This window comes from Tupaia chinensis, unplaced genomic scaffold, assembly GCF_000334495.1.
Source record: "Tupaia chinensis unplaced genomic scaffold, TupChi_1.0 Scaffold000469_1, whole genome shotgun sequence".
NCBI lineage: Eukaryota > Metazoa > Chordata > Mammalia > Scandentia > Tupaiidae > Tupaia > Tupaia belangeri.
In genome coordinates, this window is record NW_006159978.1 from 702,916 (window position 1) to 718,840 (window position 15,925).

The 15,925-nt window shown below is 41.4% G+C and overlaps 1 protein-coding gene across 1 annotated transcript in view; it reads left to right on the forward strand.

Moving 5' to 3' along the window:
* Positions 1-7,395, forward strand: part of CPSF2 (cleavage and polyadenylation specific factor 2) — a 38,496-nt gene extending 31,101 nt beyond the window's left edge. The window contains exons 12-16 of the mRNA XM_014590643.2: positions 349-501; positions 2,210-2,435; positions 4,010-4,309; positions 5,992-6,126; positions 6,814-7,395. Coding sequence (XP_014446129.1) covers positions 349-501; positions 2,210-2,435; positions 4,010-4,309; positions 5,992-6,126; positions 6,814-6,906 — 907 coding nt within the window. The 3' untranslated portion in view covers positions 6,907-7,395. The remainder of the gene's footprint in view (positions 1-348; positions 502-2,209; positions 2,436-4,009; positions 4,310-5,991; positions 6,127-6,813) is intronic.
* The last annotated feature ends 8,530 nt before the right edge of the window (positions 7,396-15,925 follow it).

The window sequence follows — 15,925 nt, forward strand, 5'->3', positions numbered from 1 at the left end:
ATTCGAATTTAGCAAAGGACACCACAGAAATTGAGAGAAATGGAAGAGAATGCGGGGCCAAGCTACGGTGATGCTTGACTGGCCACTGACTCGTCTGGCGACCTGTCTAGGGCTGGTCACCAGTGTGCTCCGTGTATTTGAGAGAACAGTCCCAGTGGTGGGGAGAGTGTAGTGTGCTGCCGTCCAGAAACTGGCATTATGAAGTCACATTCGCTTTTATCTAACGATATATTTAAATCTGGAGATACAGGAGAGATTTAAAAATTACCCACCTGCTAGTTACATATTATAATATTACATAATATTAGCTTGCTTTTCATTGCTTCTAATTAGAGACTTATTATTTAGACCAGAGGATTTCTTAGTGCCAGAACTTCAAGCTACAGAAGAAGAAAAAAGCAAATTGGAATCTGGTTTGACAAATGGAGATGAACCCATGGATCAGGATTTATCTGATGTTCCTACTAAGTGTATTTCAACCACAGAGTCTATAGAAATAAAGTAAGTGCTTTTGATGCATTTTGAAACTAGATGATAAGAAAATTTGAGGCATTTGAATTAGATAATTCATGTTGTTTCAAGAGGAATTTCTTAATATCCACTAATAAGTTTATGCTTTTAAAATTTAATTTCTTTTTCTGTGAAAATTTATATAATATAGTACTATTTTTTCTTCATTAATGATATTTAAATGCCAAGGTAATGGAATTGGTGGAACAAGGTTGAACATTAGATTATACAGTTATGTGAAGGAACATTCTTCATGTGAAAGAGAATACTACAATGTACAAGTTTAATATTTCTGAGTGTGTACTTATTTCATAAAAGAGACTCCAAAGCCTGGTGGCATGCACCTATATTTCCAACTATTCTGGAGGCTGGGGCAGGAGGATTATGAGTTTGAGGCCAACCTGAGCAGGAAGCAAGACCCTGTTTCTTAAAAAAAAAAAAAGAGAGAGAGAGAGAAAAAAAGAAAAAAAAATCTCTAGTGCTGGAACCAGCATATGGCATAATAGGTATGTTGCTGGACTCCAACATAGTCTACTGCGGTTTGAGTCCTGGACCTGGTGCCTTAAAACTCATGCCCAGTGTGTGTGTGTCTGTGCCCAAAATCCTGAGAAGAGAATGGAGGGGAGAAGGGATTGTGGGATGGCCATCCCCCGGGGGGGGGGAGGGGATTTCTCATTTTCCATCTCTGTCTCTCTCTCTCCCCCCTCTCCCTCTTTTCCACCTCCTGGCAAATGCATGTGCCCTCCCTATGGCAAAAATCTCTCAAAAAAAGCAAAACCAAAAAACTTCTAGTGCCCTAATGTCTATAAAATATTGTTGTGACATGAAAAAATCATTTCTCCCTCCTTTCTACTTAGGAGAGCTAATACTAGTAGCTTCGTTTTGGAATATTTTACATCATCAGAAAGTAAAGCAGTTTATTTGTCTAGTACTAATATTTCATATTATATCCTTGGGCATAACTAAGATCTAAACAATTCATATTAACAATATAACACGTGAATTCTCATTTTATATATTATGTATATTTATTCCCGGATGGTAAAAGACTTCAAAAACCTAATTTTTAGGGAAGGGAGGGTTAGCGTAATGGCTATGTCGCTGGACTCCCATGTAGTTGACCGCGGTTCGCATCCCAGACCCGGTGGCTTAAAACTCACGCCGGGCGCGTGTGCGTGCGTGCCCAAGATCCTGAGAGGAGAATGGAGGAGAAGGGATTGTGGCGTGACCATCCCCCCTCGGGGGGGATTTCTTGTTTCCTATCTCTATGTCTCTCTCTGTCTGTCTGGTGAGCGCATGCGCCCTATAGTAAAAATCTCTCTCAAAAAAAAAAATAAATAAAACCCTAATTTTTAAAGGTTAGGGATGGTGGCATGTGCCTGCAATCCCAGCAACTTGGAGATGCTAAGGCAGGAACCTCATGAGCTTCGGGCCAGCCTGGGCACCAAAGCAAGGCCAGGTGTGAAAGGAACTGGGCATGGTGGCATATAATCACAGCTAGGAGGCTGAGGCCGGAAGATCATAGGAAGATCATGACAGTGAGACCCTGTCTTAAAAAAACAAGATAAAAAAACCCTGGTTTTAGAATGAACTTCTCAGAAAAGTGACTTTCATGATTTGTTTTTTGGGTATAGATCCTTAAATAATTATTCATATGATTTTAAAATATGGAAGCTTAAATGATAGTGTCTAATTACAGAGCCAGGGTTACATACATAGACTATGAAGGACGCTCTGATGGGGATTCCATTAAGAAAATCATTAATCAGATGAAACCACGGCAGCTGATCATCGTCCATGGCCCACCAGAGGCCAGTCAAGATCTGGCGGAGTGCTGCCGTGCGTTTGGCGGGAAGGATATTAAAGTGTACATGCCGAAGCTGCACGAGACCGTCGACGCCACCAGTGAAACGCACATCTACCAGGTACCCGTTGCCGTTGAGCCACGTGGAACTGAGCCCGTGTTTGCAGTTCAGGACAGGCACGTTAGGAAGACAGGGCGAATGAGTCAGACAGGTTCCCTGCCCTGGCAGGTTTGATAGTCTATGGGCTTCGTAACAAGGAAAAAGTACCACACTGTTCTACGTCTGATGGAGGTATAGGTTGCTCTAATAGTACAAAGAGGGGAAATTCAGCCCAAATTTAGGGGCTTAGAACACGTTTCCTGAAAGAAGTGGTCATTTAACTGAATGCTAATGTTTAGTTGGGTTGTCAGGGTTGAAAGAAAGGGGTTAGGGTGTTCCAGGTATAGGAACAGTATCTGCAAAACTATAGAGATAAGAGGAACTTTGAGTATTTAAGAATTCAAAAGTTTTATAAAAATTCATGGATGTTGGACCATCCAGTGGCATGGTGAAGCTGGCTGGATCCCACATGGCCAACTATGTGGTTCGAGTCCTGGACCTGGTGGCTTGAAAAACACGCTAGGCACATGTGTGTGCCTAAAATTTTGAGAAGAGGATGAAGAAGGGACTGCAATGTGGTCATTTCCCCTGGGGGGTGATTTTTTATTTTCCCCTCTCTCTGTCTCTCTCTGGCAATGCACATGCCATGGGACAGATTTTTAAAAACTCGCAGATGTCAGACTTCTCATAGTTGAACAGATGCAGATAGGAAGAGAACAAAGGAGTAGCACAGAGGGAAGATGAACTCTTACCTCACATGGGAGAAGTGGTCAGGCTAAGGCAACAGTGGTATCTGTATGTCTAGAGGAAATGAGTTGGAACCTAACAGACAGAAAAATTATTTTGGAGCAAGAGGAAGCAATACTCCAAGATTATGGAGGTGTGAGACTGCATGATATATTCAGGAAAGGGCAAGCACTTCGGTGCTCCTGCTGATAAGGTGAGACTTTTCTGTGGTCCTCAGCCTTGGCTGCACATGAGGATCATCTGAGGAACTCAGTGCTAACTCAGGGTTCTGGCCTTAAGCTCACCAGTATGTCAGAGACACTGGTGTGCCGGGCCGAGCTCAGCAGTTACGTGCTCTACGCTGGGAGATGGATCCCACATGGATGACTGTATTTCAGACCTCAGCCCCGGTGGCTTGAAAATATGTTGAATGCATGTGTGGGCATGCCCACAATCCTGATGGGATGATTTGGGAAAAAAGGGTTGCAGCATGGCCACACCCATTGGGGGCTGCTTTCTCTCTCTTTCTCTGTCTCTGGCAAGTGGATGCCTCCTCTGGCAATTAAAAAAAAAAAAAAAAAAAAAAAAAAGCTGAAACACTGGCAGTGAGACCTTGGCATTATGATGATCATTCATTTAAATTGCCACGTGATTCCAGTGTGCAGTCAGGGTCCAGAAGCTCTGCTTAGGAAACTAGACAAAGGCCCTAATTTGCAGGTAATTTGGTCATTACAGGCCGTGGTGGGGGTCAGATAAGCGAGAGGCTTTCAATCACTTTGCCACAGTTAGAAAATGATAATAATAGATTATATTCGGTTTGTTAATTGATATTCTGGGCTTTATTCCTCCTCCCCCCTTTGCATATCTAGGTGAGATTAAAAGACTCACTCGTCAGCTCCCTCCAGTTTTGTAAGGCAAAAGATGCAGAATTAGCTTGGATCGATGGTGTCTTAGACATGAGAGTTTCCAAAGTGGACACTGGAGTTATCTTAGAGGAAGGAGAACTGAAAGATGATGGAGAAGACTCAGAAATGCAGGTGGACGCACCTTCCGATTCTAGTGCTATAGCACAGCAGAAGGCCATGAAAAGTCTGTTCGGAGATGATGAGAAAGAAACGGGTGAAGAAAGTGAGATCATTCCTACTTTGGAACCCTTGCCACCTCATGAGGTAAGCAAGTGCTTTTTCTGTCTCTTCCTTAATTTGTCATCCTTCTACTCTTCCTCATATGATTTTAACCATTTAAAATTTATTTTGGGAGTGGGAGGGCAGCAGATGGTGTGGAGGTTAAAGGTGGCTTGATCCCACATGGTCGACTCCACTGTTTGAGTTCCGGACTTGAAGGCTTGAAAATCACACTGGGCACGTGTGTGTGCACGTCCAAAATCTTGAGAATGAAGAAGAAGGGATTGCATGGCCATCTCTCCTTGGGGTTGATTTCTCACTTTCCCTTCTCTCTCTCTCTCTCTTTTGCGAGTGCACGTGCCCTATAGCAAATTAAAAAAGTAAAAATTTATGTCAGGAGGTCCAAAAAAGATATGTCATATATAGGCTGGTTTTGGGATTTTAAAAAAAGATTAGTCAGTGCATGTTTGTGTTTGTGTGTGTTGATTCTGTATGACCAGAGTAACAATATCAAGGAAACCTTTAGCAAATCTTTTATGGTACATAATTATTTCGTGATATGTTTTTTCAGTATGAATTTTTACTTTATTTAAGCTTTTTGTTATAGGGTGTGTGTGCTTGCTCAAGAGAGACAGTGAAAGGGAAAGTAAAAAATATTCCCCCTAGAGGAGGGGGATGACCATTCTGCAAACTCTTCTCCTCCATTCTCCTCCTGGAGTTTTAGGCACACACATGCTTGCCTAGAGTGATTTTCAACCCGGTCTGGGACTCAAAACGCAGTCAGCCATATGGAGAGTCCAGCATTTTAGCCACTATGCCACCTACTGGCTCCGTTAGATGAACTTTTAAATATTAAGTTTGATAATTGTGATTTGCTTCCAGTTGGACTTACATATAAACATCATACTCTTGCACTTCACTTTCATATGTTGTCAATTCAGTTCAAGTCACTTTTGATTTTAATACAGTTAGAAATTTTTAAATTGAGTGTAGATAAAATTCTAGTCTTGCATTTACATGTTCTCAAGAGGTATCTAGTAAATTAGCAAAGATTTTAGGTAATTAAACTTAGAATAATCATAAAACTATAAGAGTCCTACGTGGATGCCAAGTGATATCTTTAGCCTTGCTGTGAAAGTAAGACTAGAGAGACAGCCTCTGTCATTGGCTTCCCTTCTAGTATTGCTCTTGAAATTAGGAGCAGGAATTGAAATCTTTTCCCTCTGTGCTAAAGCTAGCTCTTCAAAGTAATTTAAAGCAGCAGCATTAGCCAAGAACCACTTGCCTTTCTGATGGTTAAATCTAAGGCTTCCATCCGTCTGCTCTGAGACTGAGAAAGTGGATCTGGGATTAGGGAAGAGTTATCCTCTGAACTGAGCAAAGGACTGGGCTCTAGAAAATGCACTTTTGGTTCAGTCCTGCATACTGGCACTCTAGTTGACCCCTCAGGCATGTGGGTGAGTAAAGAGCCTAACATGACTAAGCAGCTCTGTTATCAAGAGGTATGACTAATGAAATTGGTTGGGGAAGATTCAGAAAATGTGAAGGGCTTTATTATGTTAAAGAACAAAGTAAAACTCAGAATAACAACTTGGTATGTGATTTACCGTCTTGAAATGATCTGTCAAAGGATGTCAGGGAGTAATGGAAAGTATCTAGGATGTTCTGCTTCACTCAGGACAGCCATGTGTCTGGTGCGTTACTTGAACTCTTTGACCTTATCTTAGGTTCCTGGACATCAATCAGTTTTTATGAACGAACCCAGACTCTCAGACTTCAAGCAAGTTCTCCTCCGGGAGGGGATTCAGGCTGAATTTGTAGGAGGTGTACTGGTGTGCAACAACCAAGTCGCTGTTCGTAGGGTAAGTACGTTCTTAATGACAGCCGGAGCCAGCGCGTGCTTCTGCTATTTTGTCATTTTGAATTTGGTATTTTTTTTTTTTTTTTTTTTTCGGAAAGGTTTTTTTTTTTAATTTATTAATTTATTTATTTATTTTTGCTATAGAGCGCGTGCACTCACCAGACAAACGGAGAGAGACAGAAAGAGAGAAATCATCCCCCAGAGGGGATGGCCACACTGCAATCCCTTCTCCCCCATTCTCCTCTCAGGATCTTGGGCACGCATGCACACGTGCCATGTGTGAGTTTAAGCCACTGGGTCCGGGACTCGAACCATGGTCGACTACGTGGGAGTCCAGCGACATAGCCATTACGCTAACTGCTGGTCCCAATTATGTAATTCTTGATTGCTAATTTCACAGAACTGACGATCAGTAATTTATATTCATAATGACTTTGAAGGTATATACAACTGATCCTCAAAGAAATAATGTGTAATTTTATTGGAGCTCTGTATTATTTGAGTCCTTTGACATTTACATTTCCATGTAAAACTCATAGCTTGAATTTTATATCCATATTCTGTGAATCAGAGCAACCAGTTTTCTGACCAATCATAATGTAAAGTATTTAATATATTTTGGTTATTATGTCTGCATATTAATGAATACAAAATGTACTAAAACATTTTGTTTTAACTTGGTTTCTAGACGGAAACTGGACGCATTGGATTAGAAGGCTGCCTTTGCCAAGATTTTTATAGGATAAGAGACCTTTTGTATGAACAGTATGCCATTGTATGAAGGACATGATGTCAAGAAATATCTGCTTGACCTTTCTAAGAAAAAAAATTCTTATTCTAAGCTTTTGCTGGTTTTTTGGTAACATACATAAAGAATCTGCTGGAAAAACTTCTATGTATTAGATTTCTAAAAATGTAAATAGAGACCATTTTGCTAATGCTTCAGATGAACATTGTACCTTTTGATTTTCTGAATGATAGAGAGTCCTAACAAGTGTTGTACAGCCTCAAGAATTGAAGGTGACATGGTTTCCTTTTCAGATTCCTTATTCTGGAAGGACTTTTTACTTGAATAAAACAATGCAACTTAGCCAACCCATTCATGGCCTTAGAGAACCATGTTTGCATGAGTTTTTGCAAACTGTTTCTTATGTTTTCTGATATGAGAAGTGAAATTATTTAGAAAAGATGTGCTACCAAAAAAAAAAAGAAAACAAGTTTTCCAAAGCTTATGTACTTAAGAAATGAACAACAACAACAACAAAACAAAGCATACGTGCTGTGCTATGACTCTTCTTTGAATTCTAATATGCAATGTCTTCACGTGGAGCACGTGTGCTCCGTCCGTGCCTGTGTGTCTCGGTGATCCCCTCTTGTATGAGGTAGTACACATTTGGTTCAGAAATCAATTTTTATTTACCCCATTTTTTGTTTTTCAAGATTTTGTTATTCTTCAATTCGAATTATAACACTGTCCTTGAATATACGTAATTCAGAAGAACTTGACACGTCTTAAGGTTTCTGCATACATTTTAGACACATCTTTACTAGCTAGGTATCTGTGCGGAAAATGTTCAGTGCTTTGTTTTTAGGAAAACAAATATTGAGCCTCACATTTTTATAAGGTGACAGTATAATTTAATTAAAAGGTGTAAATGTCGGGAACCAGCAGTTAGCGTAATGGCTATATTATAGCTGGACTCCCACGTAGTCAACCGTGGTTCGCGTCCCGGACCCAGTGGCTTAAAACTCACGCCGGGCGCGTGTGCGTGCGTGCCCAAGATCCCGAGAGGAGAATGGAGGAGAAGGGATTGTGGCATGACCATCCCCCCTGGGGGTGATTTCTCACTTTCTCTCTCTATGTCTCTCTCTGTCTGGCGAGCGCACGCGCCCTATAGCAAAAACCTCTCAAAAAAAAAAGGTGTAAATGTTTTCATCTCTTGGGCATACTGTCTCCTAAGGTTACCCAAAGAGTGGTTGGATTTTATATACATTGCTACAAAAATAATACTGAAGTTGGATAAGGTCATCCTTTCTGTGTTCATGTATTTCTTGAGGCTAGCAACTCTGACATTGTAAAAACTTATGTTCATTGGTAAAAACTGAATATATGCAATTTTCATTGAACTGAACTAAAACCATGTGGTTCTGTTGTAATCTATTGATACTTTTTTAGAAAGTAGCTTAATCATGGCAGACCTTAATGCTTATTTTTTAAGTATTTAAGCTCTTTTCTTAATACTTAGCATTGTTAAAAGGATAAGTCATCTTGTTTACCTTATGAGGAACTATATGGTACAACCCAGAGATATCACACTAGAATTAATATTTCATTCGATTTTAGATGCTTATTACAAAGCTTCTTTTGTGGCTTATAGTGGTGATGCAAAGTTGACAGCCTCCTGACACTGAAAGCCAAATATAGAAAACAATGTTACCGAAGATGAATATAGAGTATGTTTTCTTCTTAGCACTTTGAAAAAATTTCACTTAAACTCATTACGGTATAGAGTAAGCTTATAATCCTATTTATGCTCCAGGAAAAAGAAAGTACATTTGTTTCATAGTTTAAAGCATCTGGTAACACATACTACATTGTAATACCAATATTGAAAAGTTACTTTATGCCTAGCCGTTTTTTGTGGTTGTTTGCTGTAGGGCACGTGCAGCTTGTTGGAGGGAGACAGAGAGAGAGAGAGGTAAAGTTGAACAAGGATCTCCCAGTGGGGATGGCGACACCACCATCCCTTCTCCATTCTCTTCTTGGGATTTTGGGCATGAAGGCATATGTGCCCAGCATGTTTTTTAAGCCATGTTAACTACAGTCAGCCATGTGGGATCCAGCTAGCCCTTGCATAATCTTATTATTATCCTATGAAGAGGAAGTGAATTTTGAAGTATTGATTGAAGGTGGCAATGTTAAATAATGTCACTGAAAGAGAAATACATTTACCTGTTTCCAGATGGCAGCATTAATAACATTCCTAAAGTGAAAAATTTTGTTTTAGCCCCAGTTATTTAAGAAAAATACAAAATTTAAAAGTGGGGGCCAGTAGATGTCATAGCAGTTGTGTCACTGGACTCCTACATAGCCAACCATGATTCAAATCCCAGACCTAGTGACTTCAAAATTACATTGGGCATGTGTGTGTGAAGACCTAAGATTCCCAGGAGAAGAACGGAGGAGAAGGGATGTGGCATGGCCATCTCCCCTGGCAGAAGGGGGTGGGGTAGGTGGGAGAGGCGTGTGTGTGTGTGTGTGTGTGTGTGATTTCTTACTTGGGACCAGCAAATGGTGTTATGGTTACATCACTGGACTCCCATGTAGTTGATGGTTCCAGTCCCATACCCAATGGCTTAACATTCAGGCCGCGTGCGTGTATGTGCATGCCCAAAATCCTAAGAGGAGAATGGAGGAGAAGGGACTGTGGTGTGGTCATCCCCTGGGGGCGATTTCTCGCTTTTGGTCTCTAGAGAGTGCATGTGCCCTATAGCAAAATTTTTTTTTTTTTTTTTTTTTTTTTTTTGGCGAGGTTTTTGCTATAGAGCGCATGTGCTCGCCAGACAGACAGAGACACACAGAGAGAGACAGAAAGCAAGAAATCACCCCCCCACAGGGGGGATGGCCACGTGGCAATCCTTTCTCCTCCATTTTCCTCTCGAGATCTGGGGCACGCACGCACACACGCCTGGCGTGAGTTTATGACACTGGGTCTGGGACTCAAACCGCGATTGACCACATGGGAGTTCAGTGACATAGCCATTACACCATCTGCTGGTCCCCAAAAATCTCTCTCTCAAAAAAAAAACAATGAGTAAGAGAGGGGCCAGGAGGTGGCATGGTGGTTAAGGTGCTAGACTCCCACAGGGCTGACCATATGTTTGAGTCCCAGACCTGGTGGCTTGTTTTCTCACGTTTCCTCTTTTCTCTTTCTGGTGAGTGGATGTGCCCTTTAGCAAATTTCAAAATAACAATAATAAATTTTAAAAAATTTTAAATGGTCGCAATATAAAAATTCTAAATCTTGGAGCCATTATTTCATTGATTTTGGTACATTCATAGTTGTGCAGCCATTAGCACTACATAATCCTGAGCACTTTCATCACCCCAGGAAGAGACTACCTACCCGTCATTCCTCACTTTCCCTTCTTCCCAGCCCAAGACACCTCATCTTTTTCTCTGTATGAATTTGCCTTTTCTAGACATTTCATAAAATTGAAATCATATAATAATACAGTTTTTATATCCTGACTTTTTCATTTAGCATACATTTTCAAGATTTACTGGTGTAACAAGTGCCGGTATTCTTTTTCTAGTTGAATAATATTCCAGTGTATGGCTATGTCACATTCATCCATCCATCAGTAGTCGATGGATATTTGGGGTTCCAGTTTTTGGCAATTATGAAGGATGCTGCTGAACACTTATGTACAAGATTCTTTGTATGAATGTATGTTTTCAGTTTTGAGTATATACCTAAGAACAGAATTCCTGAATCATAAAGTAACTACTCGACTTTTTCAGGAGCTACCAGACTGTCTTCCAAAGTGGCTACACTGTTTTACATCCCAGCAGCTTATGTGTGAGGTTTCATCTTCTTAAAGTCCTTGTAACATTTGTTACTGTCTTTTTTATTATTATTATTATTATTAGTTTGCCATAGAGTACATGCACTTGCCAAAGAGACAGAGAAATCACTTCCCATGGAGGATGAGCATGCCACAATCTTCTCCAGTCTTCTCTTGGGATTTTGGGCATGCATGCACATACACCCAGCATGATTTTCAAGCCACCAGGTCTGGGATTTGAAATGCAGTCAGCCACATGGGAGTCCAGCACCTTAACCACTATTCCACCTGCTGGCCCTGTTACTGTCTTTTTATTTTAGCCATTGCAATGTGTGTAAAGACAGATTATTATTATTATTATTATTTAAGTTTCTTTCATATGAGGGGGAGAGAGAGAGACAGCTATCTTGACAGGACTTGGCCATGCCACAGTCTTCCTCTGAGCCTATGGGTGTGCTTATGGCCAGACATGTCCAGGTAAAACCTGGGATGCTGGGACCAACAGGAGCATGGTTGATAAGGTGCTGGGTTCCCACATGGTCAACCATGGTTCAAGTCCAACTGCTGTGCTTGAAAAGTCATACCTGCTACATGTGTGTGTGTGCCCAAAATCCTGAGAGGAGAATGAAGGAGAGTGGATTGTGGTGTGGCCATCCCCCTGGGAGGTGATTTTTGACTTTCCCTCTCTGTCTCTCTCCAGCAAATACATACACCTGATGGTAAAAACCTAAAATAGTAAATAAATACACCTGGGATCTGAATCCAGGGCCTTCCACCATTGCTCCAGTGCCGTGCAGCAGCGTCTACTGCCCACGCCACGGCTGGACCCTTAGTGAGGTTTTGATTTGAATTTATTAATGGCTGGCTATGGTGCTGCCCGCCCTGTGATTTCAGTTTTTTAACAACTAAGGAGGTCAAACATCTTTTCATGCGCTTATCGTCTGTTCATAAATCTTTGTCCATTTTTAAATTCTTTTTGTTGAGAAAAAAGTTATATACTCTCCAAACCATTACGATTTGCATTCCCATTGTGTGGTTTGTGTTTTCACTTTTTAAAAATGTTTATTTCTGGGGTTGGCAGATGGCGTGGTGGTTAAGGCGCTGGACTCCCACATGGTTGACCATGGTTCAGGTCCCAGACCTCGTGGCTTGCTTTCTGACTTTCTTGCTCTCTCTCTGTCTTTGGTCAAGTTAAAAATAATAATAATGAACAAAATTAAATGAATAATTCTTTTTAAAAATGTTCATTTTTTTTGATGCTCAAGAGAGATAGTACCCCTGACAGAGTCTCAATGCCATAATCCACCACCAGTCTTCAGCTAGCCCAGATCATTGACAGGCGTGTGTCTGCTGTACTCAGAGGTCTCCAGGCTTGAACCAGTACCCTTCCCATGTGAGATTGCCTTGCAAAGTGTCATGTTTTACTGCTGCCACCACCTGGCTCTTTTTTAGAATATGCTTTAAAACACAAAAGTGTTTAATTTTGATAAAGTCCAATGTATATATATATTTTTCCTTTGATTCTTTGTGCTGTTGGTGTCATATCTTAGAAGTCATCACGTCACCCAAAATCATGACGACTTACATGTATTTTTTTCTAAGGTTTTTACAGTTTTGTTCTTATGGTTACGCCTTTGATCTGTTTTGAATTAATTTCAGTTTGAATTAATATGGCACGAGGTTTCATTCTTTTGCATATCCCGTTGTCCCAGCATCATCTGTTCAAAAATGTGTGTCCCCATCAGATTGTCCTGCCACTCTTGTTGTAAATCAGTTGCCCGTAAATGTATGGGTTTGTCCCCGGACTTTCAATTTTCTGTTTCATTGATGAGTTTCTCTTTATGCCAGTACCATACTGTAGCTTTGTAATAAGTTTTGAAATTGGGAAATGTGAGTTCTCCGACAATCTTTCAAGATTGTTTTGTCTGTTCTGGGTCTCCTGCATTTCCATATGAATTTCAGAAACAGCTTAATTTCTGCAGAAAAACCCACTCATATTTAAGTAGGGGAGGAAAAAGCAGTTGAAATTTACAACTTAGAAGTTTAGAAGTTGGGCTAGCAGATGGTGTAGCAGTTACATTGCTGGACTGCCACAGGACTGCAGTCCTGGCGCAAGTGGCTTGAAACTCAGGCCAAGCCTGTGTGAATGCTTGCCCAAGATCCTAGGAGGAGAAGGAGAAGGGATTGCAGCGTGGCCAAATCCCCCGGAGGTGATTTCTCATTTTCCCTCTCACTGTTACTGTCTCTCTCTGGTGAGTGCACTCACGCTAAGGCAAAAAACCCTCTTGGGACCAGCAGATAGTGTTGTGGTTACATCACTGGTACCCCACATGGCCGACTGGATCAGGTCCTGGACCTGTTGGCTTGAAACTTGGGCTGAGTGGGTGTTTGTGTGTGCCCAAAATCCCAAGGGGAGAATGGAAGAGAAGGGGTTGAGGTGTGGACATCCCTCCTGGGGGGGTGATTTTTCGCTTTCTCTCTGTCTCTCCATCTCTCCAGCAGGGGCACAGACCCTATAGCAAAATTCTCTCTTAAAAAAAAAAAATCTTAAAAAAAATTTAGAATTTTATGACTGAAAGGGACTGTAGAACTCGTCTAGTTCAACTCACTTATTTTTAATAGTTTTATAAAAAAAAAAGTTCATTTTTAACATGAGAGAGAGAGAGAGGGAGAGACAGGCACTCCCCAGTAGGGCCTCCACTCTGTCATCTACCCTCAACCCCAGCCAGCCAGGATCATGGACATGCTTGCGTTCAGGGAGCCCTCGGTACATGAACCTGGGACCTTGCCATCTGGTCTCAGGGTTGTGCCATGTTGTGTTCCTGCTCCACAGCCTTGCCTGACCTCACCTCATATATTTTAGTATTGAGTGAAGGGGCCTGAGGAAGTGAAGGAATTTGCTGGGGATTAGAACCCAGCCTTGTGGAATCCAGCGCGGTTTCTACACCGCTGTGTTGCTTCAGTCACTGGTTTCTGTCCACTCTGTTTAGGAATAACATGCTTGCTTTTTCTCTACTTTAAGAATGGCTATTAGTTAGGACAAGAGCTTGCTGAGAAAGATTTCCATTTTGTTACTTATCCTGGCCAGAAGGTGGTGAGGAGAGAAGACTAGCTGTCATGTCTGCACTTTGGCTGTAAAGTTCTAGAGTTTTATTACAAGGTGTCCTTAAAATATTGATGGGCTGGGACCAGCAGTTAGCATAATGGCTATGTCGCTGAACTCCCATGTAGTCAACCGCGGTTTGAGTCCCGGACCCAGTGACTTAAGCTCATGCTGAGCACGTGTGCGTGGCCAAGATCCTGAGAGGAGAAGGGATTGTGGTGTGGCTATCCCCCCTGGGGGGTGATGTCTCGCTTTCTGTCTCTCTGCCTCTCTCTGTCTTTCTGGCGAGCGCACGTGCCCTATAGCAAAAACCTCTCCCCCCCAAAAAAAGTCTTCAATAAATGGTCCTGGGAAAACCAGGTATCCACGTGCAGAAGAGTGGCACTAGACTCCTATTTCTGACCATATCCAAAAAGTTAATTAAAATGGATTCAAGACTTAAAAAAGTATTGATGGGCCGATGACCAATTTAGTCAAAGGATGTAAACAGAGGTTAGCGATTCAGCGATTGAGAGCATGATTGTGTTCTTTGTTTTAGAGTTCCTTCCTTCCTTCCTTCCTTCCTTCCTTCCTTCCTTCCTTCCTTCCTTCCTTCCTTCCTTCCTTCCTTCTTTCTTTCTTTCTTTCTTTCTTTCTCGAGCCCATTTCATTTTAGCTCCTGAAGTCAAAATATAAATCCAAAGGACAAAATAGAAGTTTGAGAGCTTTCTTTTAGAGTTACTTATTTTATTCATGATAGAGAATGTGTGAGTGTGTGCAAGAAAGAGACGAGAGAGAAGCCTCTTCAGCAGGGTCTCATTATAGTTCTCCTTCCCTGGCGGTGTAGCATGGCAGGATCTTGAGCACGCTTGCACGTGCTCAGTATGTTTTCAAGTCAACCAGGGACCTGAACCCAAGATTGACCATGCTGCTTACTCACTGCAATCTGTTATCAGGCTGGGCCTCAACGTTTTAAATCTCTCTTCATTGGGGGACAACAGATGGTGTGGAAATTGAGGTACTGTATTCCCACATGGCTAGAGCATTGTTCAAGTCCCGGACCCAGCAGCTTGAAAGTCATGCCCGGCATGTATGTGTACATGCCCAAAATCCCGAGAGGAGAATAGAGGAGAAGGGATTGTGGTGTGGCCATCCCCTCTGGGGTGTGGTTTCTCATTTTCCCTCTCTCTCCCTCTGATAAATGCAGGCACTCTCTGACAAAAATCTCAAAAAACAAAAATAAAAACAAAAAATAACTCCCTTCATTGTAGTTGAAGAAAACCAATACTTTTTTCTGTGCATAAAATTGTTAATGGATTTAATGGATCTTACTGAATTTTTTGACTTGAGTGACAATCTCAAGTAGATACTACAAAGGATTCACAAGGACTTCATAATTATCTGAGGTTACATTTACTTTAATATCCAACTTATCATATGTATTTCTTTTTTCTCCTGACCATTTTGTTTGTTAAAAAAGAAAAAGGGACTGGGCATAGTGTGGTTAAGGAGGCTGGATCCCACATGGCCAGCTAGGCTTCGAATCCTGGCTCCAGGATTTGAAAAACACGCTGGGTGCATGTGTGTATGGCCGTGGGGACAGCCCTGCGAGCAACTTGTTATTCCAAGAGTACTGCTGTTGCCCCTGTTTTGAATATTTTTAGAACTCTGATTTCTCTTCAGATCTATGAGGTTGTTGGGAAAGTCAGGACGTATTTTTCTGTTTCTCTATGCAAAAATGCATCCTGACTTTCCCAGTGACCCAGTATTTACCAAGTTTATTAGAAATGTTACAAATTGTTTTAGAAAGACATTATGGTGTTATCCGTCGACTCTGACCAAAAGAAAAATCCCTTCCTTTAAGGACATTTCCAACCACGGGTAATTTTTCACATTAATAAATAGTATCAAACAATAACTAAAAGTAGTAGAATATGTATAGATATATAAGAATTGTAAAAATACTATAATTTTTTTTTCTTTTTTTGGAGAGGTTTTTGCTATAGGGTGCATGCGCTCACCAGACAGACAGACAGAGACAGAGAGACAGAAAGTGAGAAATCACCCCCCAGGGGGAATGGCCATGCTGCAATCCCTTCTCCATTCTCTCGGGATCTTGGGCATGCACGCACACGCGCCCGGCGTGAGT